The sequence below is a fragment of the Caretta caretta genome, chromosome 4 (genome assembly GCF_965140235.1).
Source record: "Caretta caretta isolate rCarCar2 chromosome 4, rCarCar1.hap1, whole genome shotgun sequence".
Classification (NCBI taxonomy): Eukaryota; Metazoa; Chordata; order Testudines; family Cheloniidae; genus Caretta; species Caretta caretta.
This window is the reverse complement of record NC_134209.1, coordinates 99,471,471-99,493,201: the sequence shown is the minus strand read 5'-3', so window position 1 is coordinate 99,493,201 and position 21,731 is coordinate 99,471,471. Positions and strand designations below refer to the sequence as shown.

Below are 21,731 nucleotides of genomic sequence, written 5' to 3'. Positions count from 1 at the left end.
TTAGTGAGTAAACTTCTAACAGAAGTTCTTTCTCACCCAAGTGGCTTTTTAAAACCCTTATATTTTCTTTTAAGTAAAATCATTCCACTGTAATTCCACAACTTCTTTGTTTTTTTTTTTAATTACAGTTTGAAACACAGCAGTTTGAACTGAAGAGTACAATCTCTGTACTGAAAGAAAGAATAAACTCTCTGGAAGATGAATTAAAATCAAAGTCTTATAAACTTGCCCAGACATCTGATAACTCTTCACAATTTAAAGCTGAGTTATGCTCACTTCAGTAAGTTTAGCTTAAAATTTTGTGTCCAGTTATAGCAGTTAACATACAATTTTGTCATAGATTAACATGACAGAGATAGATAACTCACGGTAACACTTTCATAAAATATTTTTCAAATATCCTGGTATTGTTTGTCTTGCACTGACAAGAAAACACTAGTAGGAAAAGGTGCTCTAGATTCTCTTGGGCTTCCAGTGTAGTTGTATAGTGAGCAAATATAATAATATTTTTAAAGTGCCAATTGCAAATGAAAGATAATCTTATTGCCAACATGAAAAGACACAAACTCCTGAAGCTGTGAAAATCTTTGTACAGAGTCAATCACTTGTTATACTAAGTTGGAGTAACGAAAATACCAAAACTGAAAAGTTCACTAAGTTATAGTGAAGGTTGCTAGGTGCAATTTGAGAAGAAATGCTATTAAACGCATTTGTTAAGTTTAAAAAAAAAGTTTTAAAATTTCTATAATGGGGTAATTTCCCCCATCTACGTGTGTTACTCCGCCTGTACTTTGGAGTTCCAATCTCAAGTCTATAAACAAGGCAGTAGTCAGGGTTGATCTCTTAAAATTTTCCTGCCCTCAGAATTATTTCATTTTTTCCCAACAACTGTGTTCCCTAGGTATGATCATGGAGGAAAATGAAGTTTCTAACAGATGCTGCACATGCATTTCCTTAGGGTGGAGATGAAAGCCCTCACAGACTGGAACATTGGGCCTGGATTATGCCACTTTCAGACTGGTGTAACTCTTTAGATTTCACTGAAATCTAATTTTATGTATGCAGTTTTGACAAATTTGGCCTTACTTACTAATCTCACAGAGAGCCAGTCTATATTGACAAATGACTAGGCTTATTGTTCTAAAATTTCCCTCATGTCATTGTTTTGACTACACTCATACTCCCACTATAGGTACTACTGATTTAGCTGGAGTATAAGATAAGTCAATACTCTGATAACTGCCTCGGGCCCTGTTTGCAGTAGTGCTTTCAATGTTGCTACCATTGGAGCAGAGCCCAGACAAGCTGAGGCAGCTGGGATGTTGTTGAGCATTGGGAGAGCAGCACTAGACCTGTAAGAAGTGGGGGTTTTTACCCACGAAAACTTATGCCCAAATAAATCTGTTAGTCTTTAAGGTGCCACCGGACTCCTTGTTGTTTTTGTGGATACAGAATAACACAGCTACCCCTCTGATACTAGAGCTGTGGCCATCTGGAGCTCAGGAGCAGAGTCTTCTCATGTCCCCTCATGCTATCCTTAAGCCTATTGAGGCTAGCAGGAGCATGGTGAGCTATTTAGGCTTGTCTGGGATGGGAGCTCCCTTTGAGTGTCTGGAGGTTGTGTTGGAATAACAGGAGGGCTTAGAGGTTGTGGGGGGTAGACAAAGTGTTAATGTGGGACCATGAGGGGAATAGGAGTATATCAGCGGGCACAGAAGGAGACTACTGGGGAGCTGGAGCTTGTTTTGAGTAGAATTGTGGAACTGGGATATTTTCTTGGGAGGAGGGGCCTGGGGTAGGTTAAATGTTGCAAAGGGGGATATTTTGTGGAAGAGGAAAATGTGGTGTGTTGGGCAATGGTCTTTGTGGGAGTAGTTGGGGCATGTGGGAGGGAATGAAGATGTTATGTGGAAGGCAGGGCAGTTGGGATATTTGGAGGAGGATCCAGAAGATGGAATGGGAGTCGGAGAGACAGACAGCTGAAGCTCAGGAATAGACTCTTTGGGGCCTGTTATAGCTTATGTTTATTTAAATATTACTTTTGCATCCCACACCTTGTGCTGAATTAGGCTTTTTTTTTCTCAGTATGTTAAACTTTCTACTTTATTATGTGTGCAGAAAAATTGCAAGTTACAAAAACATCTTTGTTTTCTTAAATCTTTTCTTAAATGATGAAAATATTAATGATGTAAAATGTTCTCAACCTATTTATAAAGCTCTCATTTTCTCATCCCCAAGTCAAAGCGAGGCCTCAGACTTATTTTAGACTGCCAAATCTCAAAAAGTACATAAGAAAGATAAAGTTTCATATGTTTACCCTATCTTTTGTTATCCATTCCCAAACTCAACTATTGGTTCACTGCCCCTGGGTTAAAGGGTGCCTATTTCCACATGGTCATTCATCACAGTCACCAAATGTCCTTAAGGTTTGTAGTAGCAAGTGTGCATTATCAGTTTATGCTCCGTTCTTTTGGTCTATTATCAGCCCCCTGAGTCTTCACAAAGTGCAGTCGGTAGGGGCGGCACATCACAGGAAGACAAAAATCCAGGTCTGTCCATATCTGGATGATTGGTTGGTCTTAGGTCATTCCAGACAGCAAGTGAAGGAAGCCATCGAGAAGATCTGATCCCTATTTTGTTTGTTTGGCCTGATGATCAACAAAGACAAATCAGTTCTTCTCCGTATACAGAGAATTTAATTTATAAGAGTTCTTCTTGACTTGACATCAGGAAGAGCTTATTTGCCTCAGGCCAAATTTCAAGCAATATTCAACATTTGCAAAGAATTAAAGTTATATCTTTGTACAATAGAAGGGAACTGCCTGAAACTTCTAGGTCACATGGCAGCTTGCGTATAATACATGCACAATTCACCTCAGAGTCCTGCAGAAGTTGTTGAAGTGTGTCTCTCATCATCTACTCAAAATGCAGACTCAACTGTTCCTGCAACTATTCTGTCTTGCCTGGACTGGTGAATGGACCCTGCCAGTGTATGTAGTGGAGTTCCATTTGCTCCAATTCTGCCTTGTGTGACCTTAGTCACAGATGCTTCGTTCCTCAGTTGGGGAGCACATCTAGGGAGCTTTCAGACACAAGGTCTGTAGACTGATCAGGACCTCTTTCTACAGATCAACGTCAGGTAGCTCTGAGTTATTTGTCTGGCCTGTCAAGTGTTCCTGCCCATATTGCAGGCTGTTCTATACAAGTGCTCACATACAACATTGTTGCAATGGTTTACCTCAACAAACAGGGAAATCCCTTTGGCAAGAAATACTGAAGCTCTGTCCCTTTGCATCGAGAAAAAGATTACCCTCAAAGCATCTCATCTTCCTGGATCTCAGAACTTTCCAGCAGACCATCTCAGCAGGTCATTCAGCGGAGATCATGAATGGTCCCTCAGACCCAATTTAGCAAAGTCAATTTTTTTGGTATACCAGAAAGGACCTGTTCAACACTTGACTGAACAGGAAGTGTCACTAGTTTTATTCAAGGACAAGTCTCAGCCCAGGGTCCATTTTGGACACCTTTGTGGTCTCCTAGAAGGGAAAACTTATTTATGCTTGCCCCAATCCCTATGCTGCTGAGAGTCCTGGGCCAACTCAGACAAGATCATGCTGTTCTAATTTTGATCACGGTAGCCTGGCTTTTTCAGCACTGGTTCTCGGACACGTTGAAGCTGTCCATTTGAGATCCCATTACCATTCCCCGGATTTTGGACATAATTTTACAGGGCCAGGCTCTGTATCCCAACTCTCTTAGCCTCCTGTGGAGTCAATAATGGAGCACCCAAGCAATGAGGTGTATTTTATCTGTTCTGCTGCAGTGGAGAGCATTTGTCTGAACAGCAGAAAGCCTTCCACCTGATACACTTATCTCATGGAATAAAAGAGGTTTTTTGTGTGTTCCCAGCAGAAAGATACCTCTCCATCACTGGCTCCTATTCAGTGTATTCTGGATTACCTTCTTCACTTACAGGAAAAAAGTGTCTCAGTCAGTTCCCTCAGGGTTTGTCTGACTGTTATCTCTGCATTTCACTCTTCTACAGATGGGAGATCTGTTCTCCAGCCCTGTGACTATTAGGTTTTTGAAGGGTTTGAACAGGCTTTTCCCACCTGTTAGGGACCCAGCTCCACCCTGGGATCTAAATTTGGTTCTCTCTGTTTTAATGGAACCCTCTTTCAAACCTATAGCTACATGCTCATTGTCTCATCTCTGGATGAAGGTGGCATTCCTGGTAGCTATTACTTCAACCGGAAGAGTTGCAGAACTTCAGGCTGACCCTCGTTATACGGTATCTTACTAGGACAAAGTTGGTTTGTATCCACATCCCAAATTTCTCACTAAAGTGGTTTCAGATGTTTATTTGAATCAGACTATAATACTTGCCAACTATTTTTTCTGAAAGCTCACACAAAAATAAGAAAAATCTCTATACTTTGGACATTCGCAGGGCTTTGGCTTTCTACCTGGATGGGACTAAAGAGTTTAGGACATCTCTTCAGTTATTCATATCCTTTGCTGATAGGATGAAAAGAAAAACCATTATTTCAGAATATCTTTTCCTAGATCGCCTCCTGTTGTCTGTGCTCTGAGATTGCCAACATTTAATTACCTCAAAGAGCTTTAGTGCGCTCTCTAAGCTCAGGCACATTCAGCTGCTTTCCTGAGTTATGTTTCCATGAGTGGTGTTTGCAGGGCTGCCACCTGTCATCTGTTCGTATGCTCACTGCTCATTATGCTTTCTCCCAGGCCTTGAGGGATGATGCTATATTTGGGAGAGTGGTGCTGCAGTCTTTGTTGAGGTAAACTCTGATTCCCTGCTCCATCTGGGACTGTTTGTGTGTCACCTAAAGTAGAATGGAAATGTGCAAGCACTCAAAGAAAAAATGGTTACATACCTGTTTGCTGTGTTCTTCAAGATGTGTTGCATTTGTCCATTCCATACTCCACCCACCTTCCCCCTACACTGGAGTCACAGCAAGCACTGGCTTCTGGTGTGGAGGAACTGAGTGGGGATCAAGGCATCTCCACTCCTTTATACACTGGGCTAACAGCATGAGCATGTGGAGGGTGCATGTGCTGCCTTAACCAGTACTGCTATGGGAAAAAGTTTTCTGGCTCCAGTTCCTGGGCATGCAGGCACCTGAAGTGGAATGCAACACATCTTGAAGAACAACAGTTGCTGAACAAATATGTAATCTTTTTTTTAAATGAAATTATCTGGGGAAAAAAATTCCATGTAGAATTACGCAGAGAAATTTTAAACAAATTGCTCACTCAGATCAAAAGGTCAGAGGAGTGTATGAAAATAAGACTTACAATAGAACACTCGATCTAGCTTTTAACTATAAAGTCAGTACCGTGCTTCTGTGACGTATTACTAACATGACCATTTGGAAACTGGTCCCTAGCGCATTTAGTGGTGGTTCAGACAGCTGACCCCACCGCCTTGTTTTCAGTTTCTCCTCCAGATATCTGTGGCTCCTCATTGCAAAGAGGAGACTGGATGCCATTAAAAACAGATGAAAATGAAGAGGATATCTCCTGCTTGACACAGGAGCCACCCTCCAGGATTGTGCCACAAGCAGAATGGTTAAAAATCACTAAATACTTCCCCAAGTATTCTATCTAAGCAACTGCTGTAGTTGCATAGAGTTGCTTGGTACAAACAGAGAGGGATGTGTATACAGGTCACTGTTAAACTGGTAAAGTTTTGAGAATGCCTGTACTGGTAGATAATTTTCTTGAAAATCTTCAGAAAGTAAAATGTGCTTGTAGATAAAACAGTGAGAGAAGTCCTCAATGAGGTGAAAAATTCTTGTTTAATAAATTCCGCATAATTATAACTGAAAATGGTATAACTGCTTTTTATGGAGAGGGTAAGATCAATACAGATATTGTAAATCTTTCAGCCTATCGTACAAATTTAAATGTGTCAGTTATTACTGCATCAATCAAGATTTTGTTCTGCTCAATGTTGGCTTACAGCAATGTCTTTCTACGAAACAAATACTATAGACTTATTTTTTTTTTTTAATAAAGAAAAGCTCCTGTTGACGTCAGTGGGATTTCTAGTTGCTGCACTGATTTCAAAATCAGGCCACTTATTTTTTTCCTCTTGCAAAACTGGCATTTTGGTTTTATTATTTGCATTTGTTCTGGTTTATTAAGATGATGAAAATAACTTTGGCTGATCAAAACAATCCCACAAAGCGATGCTCTTAGATAATCCTTTCAGTTTCTCTAATTCTTTGATAGTTTGATCAAAGAATGTATCTGAAAGATTAAAGTCTTGTGTTTTCCACTGACTGTTGATTTCTCAGGCTATTAAATGAACAACTACAGCGGTCCCTTGAAGATCTTCAGCACCAATCCTCTCTTAAAAAGGATGAACTTCAATCAGCTCAAGAGGAAATTGCAAAGCTAGAGGAGAAAATAGGTAATCACTTCATTTTCTTTTTTGCATTGATTTTCTATATTTAAACCAACAAAAACACCCATTTCTTCTCTTACAGATAGGTTAAACCATAAGAGCTCTTCACAGGATGAGACCGTGAATGTGCTCAGAAGTACCATTAGTGTCCTGGATAAGGAAAAGGACAGTCTTCAGGAAACTGTAGATGAAAAGACAGAAAGAATTGCATGTTTAGATGACAACTTAGCTAACAAGGTATGTACACTAACTACTTAGTGTATTGCACTTGATTAGTAACTTCCATCTGAGGATCTCACAGCGGTACACAAAAATTAGGGCAAGATTTTGTTGTGATGCAAAAGGCCTTTGTATTGCTTAGGCCCTGTGTTTAAAGATTTAAGTGGCACCTAAGCTCTTGCACTACCAGTGATAGAACCTGCATCTACTGACTCCCAGTCATTTATCTTAACTGCTAGATATCCTTCTTCTACAAACTTCAAATTAGTCCTAAGTTTCATTTTTATTGTAAGAAGTTTGGAAATTTGAACATTTAAAAAACCCAGTTACCTATTGCTGAATAGTAAATTAAAGCTTTTATAAATGCTACTTTAAAGTAAATTATGCCCAGTTTGAATTATTCTGGGTATTTTGCAGCATAATATGTAATATAAATTTCATATTTATTTCATAGGAAAAAACAATTGCTAATTTCAGACTAACTCTGTCAGAACTGGAGTCTTCCGTAAAGTAAGTAATCACTGAGATGATTTTCTGTTGGTTTTATTTTCCTAAGATCGATGCCATCTTCAGAATAAAAGCACTAGCAGCCAGGCTCTTATTGTATTTTTGGTGACATATACTTAATTATATATGTTATCAAACAGGGCAGTATGATTTACATTGTGGAAAAAATATATCTCGTTGCAGAAGACACTTCCCCTCAAATACTGTAGATGTGGTGCTAGTGGATGGTGAGGATTAAAAGTGGCAATAGCAATTGTTTATCTGGGTAATTAAACTTCTGTGCATTTAATTTTTCTATAAGTAGCACTTAACTTGCACTTCTAAGGGCTTGTCTACACTACCCGCTGGATCGGCAGACAGCGATCGATCCAGCGGGGGTCGATTTATCGCTTCTAGTATAGACGCGATAAATCTACCGCTGAGCGCTCCCGTCGATTCCGGTACTCCACCAGAATGAGAAGCGCAAGCAGAGTCAACGGGAGAGCGTCAGGGGTCGACTTACCACAGTGAAGACACTGTGGTTAGTAGATCTAAGTACGTTGACTTCAACTACGCTCTTCACGTAGCTGAAGTTGCGTATCTTAGATCAACCCTGTGTGGTAGTGTAGACAAGCCCTAAGTTACAGTGACTTTGTAAACATGGGGTTGTGCTGTTCTATATTCCCCCTTAGTTGTAAGTGTTGTTCAGATATCACGAGGGGGCATAATTTGGCTTGCAGACTCTCCATTATTGGTGACGTAAGTAATTCTGCCTTCCTAAATTACTTGTACAGTTTTAGTTAAATTGAATATCCCTCCTTACTACTGGTATAGAATTGCTATGTAGTGTTGTGTGCTGTTAAACAGTTGATCTGTTCTATCCCAGTAGTGACTGCATTTCAATGTTGGATGAATGATTTTTGTATCTACAGTTTGTAAAGTGATTTGGGATCCTTTTGGATGGAAGTTACTGTAGAAATTAGTGATGGTCCTGAACCATAAATCTTGGATCCAGAGCCAGATTTTCCCAAATCACAGGGATGTTTGGATCTAGGTTTTGATTTGTTCCTTTATAGAGGTACCAAAGTTTGGTACCAGATCTGAACTTCCCCATAGATCAAGTATATTTTGATCTGTGGGTCAGTTCAGGCCCATATCTGATAGAAATATCAAATGTTGTTGTTGTTTACTGATAATGTTGGCCTTATTAGCACTTGAGTGATCAGTCTGCCAGCCATTAGGCCACGGAAGATACATAGGAGAGGAATGATCCAACTTAAACTGTTATTCCCCATTCACTGTATTTACTACTTCATAAATAAAACTTCTCATGTTTAGTCGTATGGTTGATCTATTGCACTGAACAAACTCCTGTGTTCTACTTGAACCTTCACAAACCTGTACTCCATAAAGAGAGCATAACTTAACTCAGTTTTGTTTTGACTTTTATCTTCATTATATTGGGTTTGAACTCCTACTGGGTGGGTTTGTGGGGCTATCAGTTAGAAACGTTCTCTTTATCTAAAACTACTCAAGATAGCCATCAGGCCATTTTTACAAAGTCACTTTTTAAGGTAAAACTGCAGCATTAGAGCATAACAACTGCACATCTAGTTGATAGAATGCAGAGTACAGTGTGCTTAGATGGAAGCAGATAGTTAGTAGGGAGACCTGAGGATATGACCATCTATTTAAGCATACATGGAACACTTGCAAAATAATTGAGGCACCTTACTGGATGCCTAAGCTTTAGAGTGCTTTTAAATAAACAATCATTACTAATGTATGCAAATACCTCTATATGTTCCCCATTTCATACAAATCAAATTACTGAGCTATTTAATTTATTATTTTCAAAATTCGTTCTTTATTTCTGTTGTCCGTAAAGTTTTACATATTTAAACTAATGTCCACAAAATCCACAAGCAATTGTGATAAAGTATTGAAAACTATAAAACAATATGGAACAATGTAAATCATATTGAACTATTGTAATTACATCATTATGTCTAATTCACTAACAATTCACTAACAATTCATAACCTCCTCTGGAAAATGAAAGTCCAAATAAATATTAAAAGGCTGCCAATCTTTGTTTGTCAGAAACCTTTAATAGAATTTATTGCCTTGTGTTTTTCTTCACTTCTTTGTTATCTTCTCATATTTAAGGAAATCTCTTGCTGAGTCTGTTCTTCTCAAATAATGTCAAAATAGCTCTTATATGTTATAAAACTGGTAATAATGCAGATAGAAAATGTTTTTCTCCAAAATATAATAGCATAGAGATTACCATTTTGAATCTAGTGCCTTAGTGTTTTACAGATCTGTTTTAAACCATGCAACTCTCCCCCAATCAGCAGGGCATATATGTCTGACAATTCCTGGGGGCTCCCAGGGTTGTGAGGCACCTCTCAACCATCTGTCTTTAGTGTGAGGAAGCTTTGTTTGTGCCTGTCATGAGTTAGCTCCCCAGCTCCTCCAGCCATTTGCAACACAAACATTCCCCTCTAGGCCTTGCTGGCCCCACTGTCACCCTCTAGGTTAGCGATTGACATACCCTATCCTTGAGTCCTCTGAGTGTCATCCTGGAGTGTCTCACCCCGATCCATGGGACACTTGCAGTATTCACAGATTTGCTGCTTCCAAAGAAAGAGTAGTCCCCAGGTTACCAGTTCTACCTCAGATCACCACTTGGCTTAACGCACAGAATTTATGTATGTTTATAATGAAATCAAGTATAAGTTTAATTAACAGAGCATAGAGATTCAAGTAATAGCAAGTAGTAGTATTGGAAACAATTGTTTACATATAAAATAGAATCATAACATGCATTCTAGATCCTAAACTTAATTCACTAGATACTTTTATGTCTTGCAAGGATTTTGGGTGAGCCAAACTCTACAACGCTTTACAGACAGGTTAGGCTATGACTCTTCTTTCATCAGACAGATGCACTGTCAGCTTACCTGCTTGGTGAAGGATTTCAGTGTGTTTCTTTGCCCTTTCCCCACACCCTGAAGATATACCAGTCCCATCTGTTGTTTTATTCATAAACGGGACACCCCTTGCTGTTTGTGTCATCTTGTAGACTTCCTGTCTTGTAGATTTAGCCTGTGGCTCAGTACACAAATAGGCATAACTCTGAGGTATAAAATACGCAAATGACCAGACAGGGCGATAGGTGTCTGCTATCTCCTGCCTGAAAGGAACTTTTCCAAGGTATGTCACTTCCTGGTGATCTCCCTTAACGCCAAGACCTTAAGACCATAATTTTCTGTATAGATACATAACTCAAATATTATCCGCACACACATTTCACGATGATTATGTCAACCAGTGGGCTACTGGCTCTTGCTAGAAATCTTACATGCCTCCCTTCGGTGAATTATTGTGCATACATCTGACCCAGGGAATCACTGTAAAACCCTATGAGCCCCCTATGCACTCTGCCAGTTGGCATCAAGGGGTCCCTACAGATGAGTTCCAAAGACAAGTAAACTACCTTCTTTGTTTCTTTTTCTGATATAGGCTTCAGCTGATCCTTTTTTAGTTGTCACCTTTCAGACATTTCTTCAGTTAACTGCTGACATTTTTTTTTAAAGGTTAAACTTTTTATTTGAAGGTCAGCTTAACTGGAGTTTTGGTGCATTGGTATATGAAACATCTGTGGAGAAAAGCTATATATATGTATGTGTATGTATGTATGTATGTGCTTATGTAGGTGTATATATAGGTTATAATAGAAATATATAATGTATATTTCTATTGTGGGTTTTGTCCCTGTCCTTCACTCTTTGATTGTGGCCTTTTTAGATTGAGAGTTGTTTGGAAGAGGAATTGTCTTCCTCTGTGTGGGCAGTAGCTAACTGATTGTAGCCACTATCAGAATACAAATAAATAAGAGTAATTCGTGTTCCTTGACGGTAGGGTATATATGCTTACCAGATTATCAATCACTGTGATCTTCAGATTTGTGTGTGTGTTTTCTCATAGATACCAAAGCCTGAAGAGTCCATTATGGTCATCTAGTCTGACCTCCTGTATAACAGAGGCCATAGAATTTCCCAAAAATACTTCCTAGAGTATATCTTTTTAGGAAAACATCAAACCTCGATTAAAATATTGTTAGTGATGGAGAATCCACCATGATTCCATATATAGTTCCAATCATTAATTACTCTCACCACTTAAAAAAATTACACCTTATTTCCAGTCTGCGTGTGTGTAATTTTTTAAAAAGAACTGGAAAGAGGCAGCAACTCGTCATTTGAAAACCCTGGTGCCCCTTATGACCTGAGCACTTAGCTGAAGTCCAGGGTCCTGCAGGTGGTTATCATTAGGAGGAGGAATTGATGATGGAGTCAGGTAAATTTGATGCAATTCTTTTTATTTACAAAGAATGTACAAAGTCCTGTTTCCCTGAACCCAGAAGGACTCAAACAGGAGACAGTTTATTTTAGCTTCTTTCAGTGATTTGCACATGTGTATTCCATTTTTGGTGTGTGTACTCCCTGTTCAGTCATTGAAAATTTTTCCCTTAGTGGTACCTATCGGGGCAGCTTGAGCACCGTCTGCTGCTGCACATCACTGTGCACTGGTATAAAGCGCCCAGCCGCCCCCCAAGCTCCTTTAGTTCCTTCTTATCGCCCATGATGATCATTAGAATTGCTTGTCTTGTCTTAGCAAGTGATCTGTGTGTTCATTGTAAATGAATCATAGTTAGTTTTCTAGATTTAAAGCGTTATTGCTTAGTTAATAGTGTAGATAACATAAGTGTTCTTTTTAGAACACAGATGGTTTTTTTTTCTGTTACTTGGTACTGAGAAATGCCTTGGTCACTCGGCTTCAAGCCTGGCTTCTCTTGCGCTAGGCCAATGCCCATGAGCGACCCACACTCAAGCTTCTCAAGTGTTTAATGGAAGCTCGTATTCAGATTCATTACCCACCTCCAGTCCACTGGCCTTATTGGAATCTGTTCAGTTTCCCCCAGTTTCTAGGTAATACGTGAGACATTCGTGTTCTGTGTCCTCGGAGAGGCATGGGGCAAGTTACTCACCAGTTATTGCCTGTTCCTGAGCCTGGTACTGAGCAGCAAGAGGTGGTTCACGAGGACCTTGCTGGAAAACTAGTGGAGGAAGAGTAGCCTCAGCCTGGGCTGTCCGCCTCTTCCTGCTTTCCTGTAATCTTCTCAGAGGGCCTCCTCCAGATGACTATAAGATCCCCCCAAGAGTTGCTAAAGAGGGTGGCCTTAAGCCTGGGGATCCATATGGAGGAGGTTAAAGAATCCTCACACTGCCTGGTTGATATTTTGGCCAGAGCAGGGCCTTCGAGAGTGGCCTTACCTATTAACGAGGCAATTATGGACCCTATTAAGGCTCTCTGGCAGATCCCTTTATCCCTTCCCCCTACCTCAAGAAGGGCCGAATGTAAGTACGATGTGCCTTCCCAGGGGTCTGAATACTTATATTCTCATTCCTCTGGGCTCTGGTGGTATCTGCGACGAGTGAAAGGGAATGGCAAGGACAACAAAGGGCGACCCCCAAATCAAATGATGCCAAAAAAAAAAGAAAGATTTATTTGGTAGAAAAGTTTATTTAACTGAGAGATTGCAACTCAGAATTGCCAACCAGCAAGCGCTATTGGGTCAATATGATTTTAATGTTTGGGACTCCATTTTAAAGGTTAGAGACATGCTGCCAGAGGACACTAGGCAAGAGTTCTCGTTAGTTGAGGAGGGGAAATCTGTAGCTAGATTTTCACTGCAGGCTGTGTTGGATGCTGTGGACTTTGCGGCTAGATCCATGGCTTGTGCAGTGGGTACGTGCAAGAGCTCATGGCTGCAAACCTTAAGGCTTACATAGGAGGTCCAACAGACTTTGAAGGATCCTTGCTGTTTTTGGGGAAAACTGACCCTAAGCTCCAGGGCTTGAAAGACTTTAGGGCAACTCTAAAGTGTCTGGGGTTCTATGCTCCAGCCCCACCCAGAAAGCACTTCTTCCCACAGCAGACCCACCATTACTCTGCTGCTGCTCCTTGGCAGGACCTGCAGAGAAAGAAGAATTGGGGTTATATACGTAGACCTCCCCCTCCTTCTGCTTCTGCATTAATGCTTTCTCCATGACATCCCCAGGGGATGCTAAACAGGTGTTTTGATGGGATGCGGAGGGGATTCCAGTTTCCAGGATGCTCTGACATCCAAACTGCCTTATACAATCCTGTTTTTTACGTCCTTAAAGTGATATCTAATTTTCATATTAATCAGAAAATTTACTTACCTATGTTTTACCCAAAATCTCATGAAAATAGAGAGAAACATCATCTGCACACCTGAGATGTTAGAAGAACGTTGGCATTCCACATAGACAGGAGTAAACAGTTTTGTTTGTCAACCCAACTGTTCGTTGTCATACCAGACAGAATGAAGAGTCTCCCAGTCTCTTTCCAGAGACTTTCATTTTGGATAACTTCATGCATTCATGTTTGTTACGATCTGGCAGGTAATCCTGGCTGCCAAACTATTGGCACATTCCACAAAATCGTAAGCAGCCTCAACTGTGTTCCTTGTGCAAGTCCCTATCCAGGACATTTGTAGAACGGCATTTGTAGAGCGGCAGTTCACGTCTTTGCATCCCGTTATTCCATTATTCAGTACGCCAGAGAAAATGCTAAATTTGGATGAGTTGCACTCCAGTCTGTGTACATGAACTCTGATCCTTCCTCCTACATTACAGTTTGTGAGTCACCAAGAATGGAATGCACTCAAAATAAAAAACGTTTACTGACCTTTTGTGACTATTCTCCTTTGAGATGTGTTGCACATATCAATTCCACAACCCACTTGGCAAGAAGGTTCTGAGAGAGCTCTGAGGCAGCTGGGCCTTTTATATCAGCACATAGTGGCGTGCGGTGATAGAGGGCACTTGAGCTGCCCCAACGGGTAACACTGAGGGAAACCTTTCCAACAATGGTGTGCAAGACACACTCACACCAAGAGTGAAATGGACATGTGGAGTGCATCGAGAAGAACAGCAGTTAGAAAAGATTGGTTTTTTTCTCACTGCTCCAGGCCCCTTTCAGCCAGCGCTCAGCCCAAAAGCTTTCTCTAGGTTTTTTTCAGCTATGCTGTCAGTGCTTGTTCAGGCTGTGTCTGGCTTCCTGCTTTTTCTCTGTTTCTTTGAAAACAACGAGGAGTCCTTGTGGCACCTTAGAGACTAACAAATTTATTTGGAAAATACAGTAGCAGGTGTATATATATACATAGTACATGTAAAGATGGGAGTTGCCCATCAAGTGGGGGGTCAGTCTAATGAGACAATTCAATTAACTGTAGAATACCAAGGCAGGAAAAATCACTTTTGTAGTGTTAATGAGGGTAACCCATTTCAAACTGTTGACAAGAAGGTGTGAGTAACAGTAGGAGGAAATTATTATGGTAAAATTAGTTTTTGTAATGACCCATCCACTCCCAGTCTTTATTCAGGCCTAATTTGATGGTGTCCAGTTTGCAAATTAATTTCAGTTCTGCAGTTTCACTTTGGAGTCTGTTTTTGAAGTTTTTTTGTTGAAGAATTGCCACTTTTAAGTCTGTTATTGAGTGACCAGGGAGGTTGAAGTGTTCTCCAACTGGTTTTTTAATGTTACAATTCCTGAAGTCAGATTTGAGTCCATTTATTCTTTTGCATAGAGACTGTCCGGTTTGGCCAATGTACATCGCAGAGGGGCATTGCTGGCACATGATGGCATATATCACATTTGTAGATGTGCAGATGAACAAGCCCCTGATAGTGTGGCTGATGTGGTTAGGTCCTATGATGGTGTCCCTTGAATAGATATGTGGACAGAGTTGGCACCGGGGTTTGTTGCAGGGTTTGGTTCCTGAGTTAGTGTTTTTGTTGTGTGGTGTGTAGTTGCTGGTGTGTATTTGCTTGAGGTTGGGCGGCTGTCTGTAAGCGAGGACTGGCCTGTCTCCCAAGATCTGTGAGAGTAAGGGAATCATCCTTTAGGATAGGTTGTAGATCCTTGATGATGCACTGGAGAGGTTTTAGTTGGGGGCTGAAGTTGACAGCTAGTGGCGTTCTGTTATTTTCTTTGTGGGGCCTGTCTTGTAGTAGGTGACTTCTGGGTACCCTTCTGGCTCTGTCAGTCTGTTTCTTAACTTCACCAGATGGGTACTGTAGTTTTAAGAATGCTTGATAGAGATCCTATAGGTGTTTGTTTCTGTCTGAGGGATTGGAGCAATTCTCCGCTTCTCTCTCGCATACATGCACATAACCTCTATTAGAAACAATACCCAGCCTAGCCCCCTCCACTCGCTTAATTTAAATTCCTGAATGCCCTTAAGTATGCCTTTGTTTTGGGCAGTGCCATGCCTGTGTTTGGGATGGAAGCTGTTATTGTTTTACAAAGGAACTTAACTGTTTCTTGTGCTATTGCTGAATAGGAAACAATTTTCCTAAGAAGTTCAGCAATTTTGAAAAATTTCCTATTCCATAGTGGGATGAAACTGACCTTTAAAAAAAAATTGAAATCCATTTCCCCTCTTTGTCCCCCATAGTTTGGTGATTTTGTCACTCACCTGGGATGTAGAGACATGGGAGAACCAGGCAGAGCAGGGACTTGAACTTAGGTCTTCCATATCTCAGGTGAGTGCCCTAACTACCGGGTTATTGGCTGTTCCAGATGAGTCTGTCTCTTCTGTTGAGCCATTCCACTTTGTATAAATAAATAAATATTCATTGGACCAGGGACTTTAACCTGCGTCTCCCACATACCAGATAAGTGCCCGGATCACTGGGCTATAGTCAATCTTTCTTTTTCTAACCCAATAAATATTTAATTATTTATACAAAGTTGAACCACTCCAACAGGAGAGAGAGAGAGACTCACAGGAGAATTATTAGGACACTCAAGTGGGATGTGGGAAACCTAGGTTCAAGTCCCCATCGTGCCTAATTCAATGACTTGCATCTTCTTAGCTTATGCCACCAGCAGCCTAGGTGAGGACCATGCGGAAGTCTCTCTCTTTCTCTGGTTTTGAGCAGGAATTCCATCCTGGTCCTGAGAACCCTTCTTGACAGAAGTTTTTTTTTGTTGAAACCACCCCTTTCAAAGGAGAAGTTTTGGGTAGATGAATCAGTATTTTCCAGTGGAAAAACTGTTAGAAAATTCCTGTCCAGATCTACTTACAGCCATCTTACATGAAGGACGGCAGTTACACCCACCAGTTTTAATTACATTTCGCCCAATCGTCAACAGTTCTACATGCTTCAGTGATGACTTGCCCAAGCCACAACAAGCAGTTAAGCACTTTATGCTGGTAGGCAGTTCAACAATTTACTCTAAGCTATGCAAATTTTAATCCATCACACATGGGGGCACAAGATCCATGTAGTGGTAATTTGTTTATAACAGTGATACTCAGACTGAGGTTTGGGAGCCACAGGTGGCTCTTTAATGTGTCTCCTGTGGCTCTTTGCAGCACATGATATTAAAACACTGTGTGAGTTAATTATTAACCAGTCAAGATGCTTTTACTATGTTAGAGACTAACAAATTTATTAGAATGGAATCCATTCTATGCATCCGATGAAGTGAGCTGTAGCTCACGAAAGCTTATGCTCTAATAAATTTGTTAGTCTCTAAGGTGCCACAAGTACTGCTGTTCTTTTTGCGGATACAGACTAACATGGCTGCTACTCTGAAACCTTTTACTATGTTATAAACCAATTGTAGAATATTTGGTCAGTGATTTTGCTGTGAGAATAATGTATTATTTTATATTATATATAAGTAGTAAATGAAACAATAAATTCACACTACCATGGCTCTTTTGTGTAATGTTGATTGCTAATTTGGCTCTTGAACTACTGAGGTCTGAATATCACTGGTTGATAGTTACCTTCTGAACAATAAATAAATTAGTAAGTTGCTCCTAAAGCTTTTGTATATTCAGAGCTTATCTAACATTTTGAAGCAGTATATGCTATAATGCAAGAAGGGAAATTTTATTTAAGGTTTTCAAAATCACCCATTTGATAGCCAACTAAAGGAGGCGCTGAGTAACAGAGATCGGGAGATAGCTAGTCTCCGTCGCCAGCTTGATGCATCTCAGGTAGAGCTTGCAGAAACAGGAAGAGTGAAGGAAATGGCTCTGAAGGAAAACAGAAGATTACAAGATGATCTAGCGATAATGACCAGAGAAAACCAGGTATGAAAGTAGTGCCTGATAATGAAGTACACCAAAGCAGAGCTGGTGTTAGGCGTAAGCAATTGCTTAGGGCCCTGAGCAGCTCAAGCCCTGCCCCCCCGGCCCCCCATTCACTTTTGTAGTGTGTGTTTAGGGGAGGGGGCATTGGGATAATACCATCTCTGCATCAGAGATTACTTGTATTTTGTCTGCATGTATTACTAAATCCAAAACTGCTATAGTCTATTATGCATTTTGAATATTTTGCTGTTCTGCATTCTTGTTAATACTAGAATATTAAGAACAGTTGAGTTGAAATGAACATATTTAGGCTGAATTTAAATATCTGCAAATTTAAGAACTTGTTCATTTATTTGGTCACCTGTGGAATCAAAATGCATTCAATTCTTATATTCTCCTCTCAAGTACCAAAAGGTTTGTTCTCCCATTGACATGTGTGGCATTTACATGCATAATTTTCCCCACACCTTTGATAGGAATAAACCCCTTATCACATGGCAGTGTCCTTCAATGTGTGTAGAAAAAGGCCAACATGTATAGCAGTGAGCTTTCAGCATGCACATTATTATTATTTTATTACACCATTGTCATACGTGAAACATTATAGTTAAAATAGAGATGGACTTTCCATTCTAAACTCTTTCTGTCTCAGGCAATCCTAGCTCTTTGAAAATGTATTTTTAGGCTGAAATTTAAGTTTTTATTTGTTACTTGTACCTCTTCAAATGCAATGTAGATGAAAACCCATCTTGTTGGACTGATTGTGTCCATCAGAGGACCCACACTGAATTAACTTCTAACACTTTGAGAATATGCTTATTTTCTTAATGCACCATTGGCTTTTAAGACATGCCATGTAATAATTACACTTCAGAAGGTGGTCTTGTGAATTAAAGAAGAATGTTAATCCACCTGTCTACATGTAAAATGGAGACAGTTTAAGGAACTCATCAGGTTTGACTGACCTTTTGGTGCATCAATGTCTTTCAAATTTTGTGCATCCTGGGGTTCAAGCATCAGGCATCAAGCATAAATATGATGGTCATAATTAAATCAGTAAGAAAGATGGGGCGAGGGTTAGCTCAGTGGTTTGAGCATTGGCCTGCTAAACCCAGGGTTGTGAGTTCAATCCTTGAGGGGGTCATTTAGGGATCTGGGGCAAAAATTGGGGATTGGTCCTGCTTTGAGCAGGGGGTTGGACTACATGATCTCCTGAGGTTCCTTCCAACCCTGATATTCTATGATTCTATGGCATAGTGTTTGAGTTTGCTCAAAAAGTTCTTTTCAAAACCATTAAGAATTTTTTTAAACCTTGTGAATGCTTCATTCTCCATTAAGAAAAACATTATTTTTAATTGTAAAATAAATCTGGATATGGATTACTGAAGTATAAAAAAAAGTTCTAAACAAATTTTTGTTTTTGTTTTTTTTAACTTGCAAAACATTGGGTCATAGGATATATTAATAGAACTAAAATTATCTGACTAAAGCTTTTGGTTGTGTTGTAACTCCAGTTAATTGATTCCTAGTTAGTTTGAATTAACCAGCACAATAACAAATGCTAATTTAGACGCTTCACAAAAAAATTCTTTCTGGTTGTGGTTCAGTCTAAGTTTCAGCCACTTTGTTAATCTTCTGATTTTTGAGTCATGAGCATTAATTTGAAAACTGTGTAAACGGAGACCTTGTGAAAGTAACAATAAGAGTCTGTTGCTTAGGTCACTCCTCCCTCTCTGCTTCAGATTACTCAACTGAGAAAGTAGGGAAAATGCCACTCCCCTATAGTCAAAAGGGGAGGGATCTTGAAAGAACTTTAATGGATGTTCACAGGGTGGGGGCTGTCCTCCTTCTCCCCCAGGGGCAAACTGCCTTTCGATTGGCTGGGGATGTAAGAATGGGCTAGCTGGTTGGCTCTTACCCCTCCGCCCTTGCCTGTTTAAACTCTTCCAAGTTGAATCCAGTGAAATAAGTGGTATGTGAAAACAGGGGGGCATAACACCATTTCCCAAGTGTTTTGTTAAATAAAGTTGTGGCCTGCCAATTAAAATCCATTCTCTGTTGTTTATTCACCTCCATGTCCTGATCAATGTAGAATTTAACAGGGTGGTGTATGGAAATCAGATTTACTGAATGAACAACTCCAGAGCAGAATAAAGAAAAATATAGGGCACTTCACAGGCATGCGTACTTTAGTATATTTTATTTTAATAAACTATTCAGTTTTCATGTAATCTCTTTAGACAGTCACTACTGAACTAGAAGAAGCAGTACGTGAAAAAGAAGAAATGAAGACTAGAGTTCATAATTACATAACTGAAGTCTCTAGATTTGAAAGCTTAATGGCTTCGAAGGTGAGGAAATAAAGTCTGTAAATTGGCATTTGTGTGTTTTTAATAAATGTTGTTTCAATTATGACATGTTTTAATTAGCCTACAATAAAATTAAGATTTGTAGATGTTTCACTTTATTTTAAAACTAGTAATGTATGTATGGAAAACCCTGTTAGATTACAGGCTTTAAGACAGTCTGGCAGACTTCATTGATAATAGTTACATTGTCAGCAATGGTGAGGAGAAGCATCCTCACGTTTGGTTGGTTGGATGTTTTACAGCATAGATAGTGATATATTTCTAGCATTACTTCCTTGCTATGAGCAACAAAGCAAGATCTAATGATCATTTTTAATCAGGCTTGGAAGGATTAGATTTTTATCTCTAAATGTCATTTTCACTGTACACACAAATCAATGAAAAAATATTTCCAAATTTGCAAAGTAAAAAAATTCTGCTTCGGGAATTATTAGAATCAAAATACAGTGATGTTCTTCGAGTGGTGGTCTCTGTGTATTCCACGGTGGGTATGTGTGCTCTCCATGGCCCGGAGTCAGAGAATTTTTGAAAGCAGGGTCCATTAGTCTGCACATGTGCCCTTGCTCTCCTCATGCCTCCAGCCAAGGAGATAATGGACGGAACAGACCAATTGCCTCTCCCATTCCTTCTCATCACTGCTTGGCTTAGGTTGGATCCTCCACTGTCCAGAACTTTCTCTTTCCCTCTTTATTCTTCAGTCTGTAAATGGTTTAGAGTTTTACTCTATAGTATTTAGCTAAGTTTATTAGTTAGTTATATTCCCCATCCTGGGGAACTCTCCCTCCCCATATCTCATTACCGGTACTGGACTATGCCCAGAACTCCGGGCTTCAAAATCTATACTACTTTCCTGCACTCCTTCTTGGTCAGTAGAAACTATCAACACTACCTGTACAGCCTATGAGACGCTCACATCATGGCAAAGTGCAGAATCTGCTGCTCTTCCCCCAAAGAGGTGGGAACTTCATCTTAAGAAGCACCTTATGGAGAAAGCCATGAGGCTGCAGTTGGCCATGAGGCTCCAGTCAGGGGACCGTCTCCTGTATATTGGCCTGACTTAGGAGTGAGGGAATCTACTTCCACAGATCACTTGTTAGGGTCTTGTTGGGAAGACAAGGAGCATTCTCTTAAACACTAGAGCAAATCCTCCTCTGAGCCCATTTAAAAGAAGTCAGATAGAGCCTCCCTAAGTCAAGTAAGTCTTCTTGCTTAGCCCAAAAGGACTTGGAATATCCTAAGTCTCAGGGTTGTCACAAGAAAGCTCACAAATCCAGAGCTCTGTCTGTACCAGACCACACTACAGTGGCAACAGTACCTCCAATAGCAACTAAACTTAAACACCGGGAACCAATGGTACCAGCAAAAGGCAACCATCAGGAACCTCAGCCACTAATGGTACCGGCACTGCTTCACCAAACAATGGTACAAACTGCTCCAGGTCCATCAGTTTGAGTGAACAGGACCCCTCGCATTCCTGGGAGAGTGGAGACTTACTCTATACCGATGACATTTTTGCTCTCTCTGATTCTCAGGACCATTTCTATCAGGTCCTGACTCCACCAGTATATGCAAGTTATGGAAGGAGTCTGTCTCCCTTTGCATCTTCCAACCATTGTTTACTTCCAACATAACTTTACTGCCAGTAGACACAGAATTGGTCTTTTCTTTCTCAGGAGACACTGAACCACCAGAAGAACCTGTGTCTCCTTCTCTGAAAGATACCTTCTTAGACAAGAAACTAGGATCTGTATGGAACCAACCTCCACCTCAGCACCTGTCTCGGAACCAATTGTACCCCATACTATTGGGGGACTCCATGACCACTCTTTGACCTTTCTTAATGGCACTGTTTTCCCACAACTGGAGTGAAATAATAGACAAGTGGGTAATAGACATCATCCATTCTGGTTATGCGATCAAACTTACTTACCTATCCCCTCCAAAACTCCTATCTTTGCCCATTTCATGGGCCATTCTCATGAGGAGATTCTCAAACAGAAAGTTGAATCCCTCCTAC

General features: G+C 40.2%; 1 protein-coding gene across 5 annotated transcripts in view; it reads left to right on the top strand.

The window, feature by feature from the left end:
- The window catches only part of CEP135 (centrosomal protein 135), a 110,326-nt gene that overhangs the window by 61,590 nt on the left and 27,005 nt on the right, over positions 1 to 21,731 (top strand). For all 5 annotated transcript variants that reach the window (XM_048848229.2, XM_048848225.2, XM_048848227.2 and 2 more), the window contains 6 exons: positions 129 to 280; positions 6,324 to 6,439; positions 6,516 to 6,670; positions 7,107 to 7,162; positions 17,177 to 17,345; positions 19,586 to 19,696. In XM_048848229.2, coding sequence (XP_048704186.1) covers positions 129 to 280; positions 6,324 to 6,439; positions 6,516 to 6,670; positions 7,107 to 7,162; positions 17,177 to 17,345; positions 19,586 to 19,696 — 759 coding nt within the window. The remainder of the gene's footprint in view (positions 1 to 128; positions 281 to 6,323; positions 6,440 to 6,515; positions 6,671 to 7,106; positions 7,163 to 17,176; positions 17,346 to 19,585; positions 19,697 to 21,731) is intronic.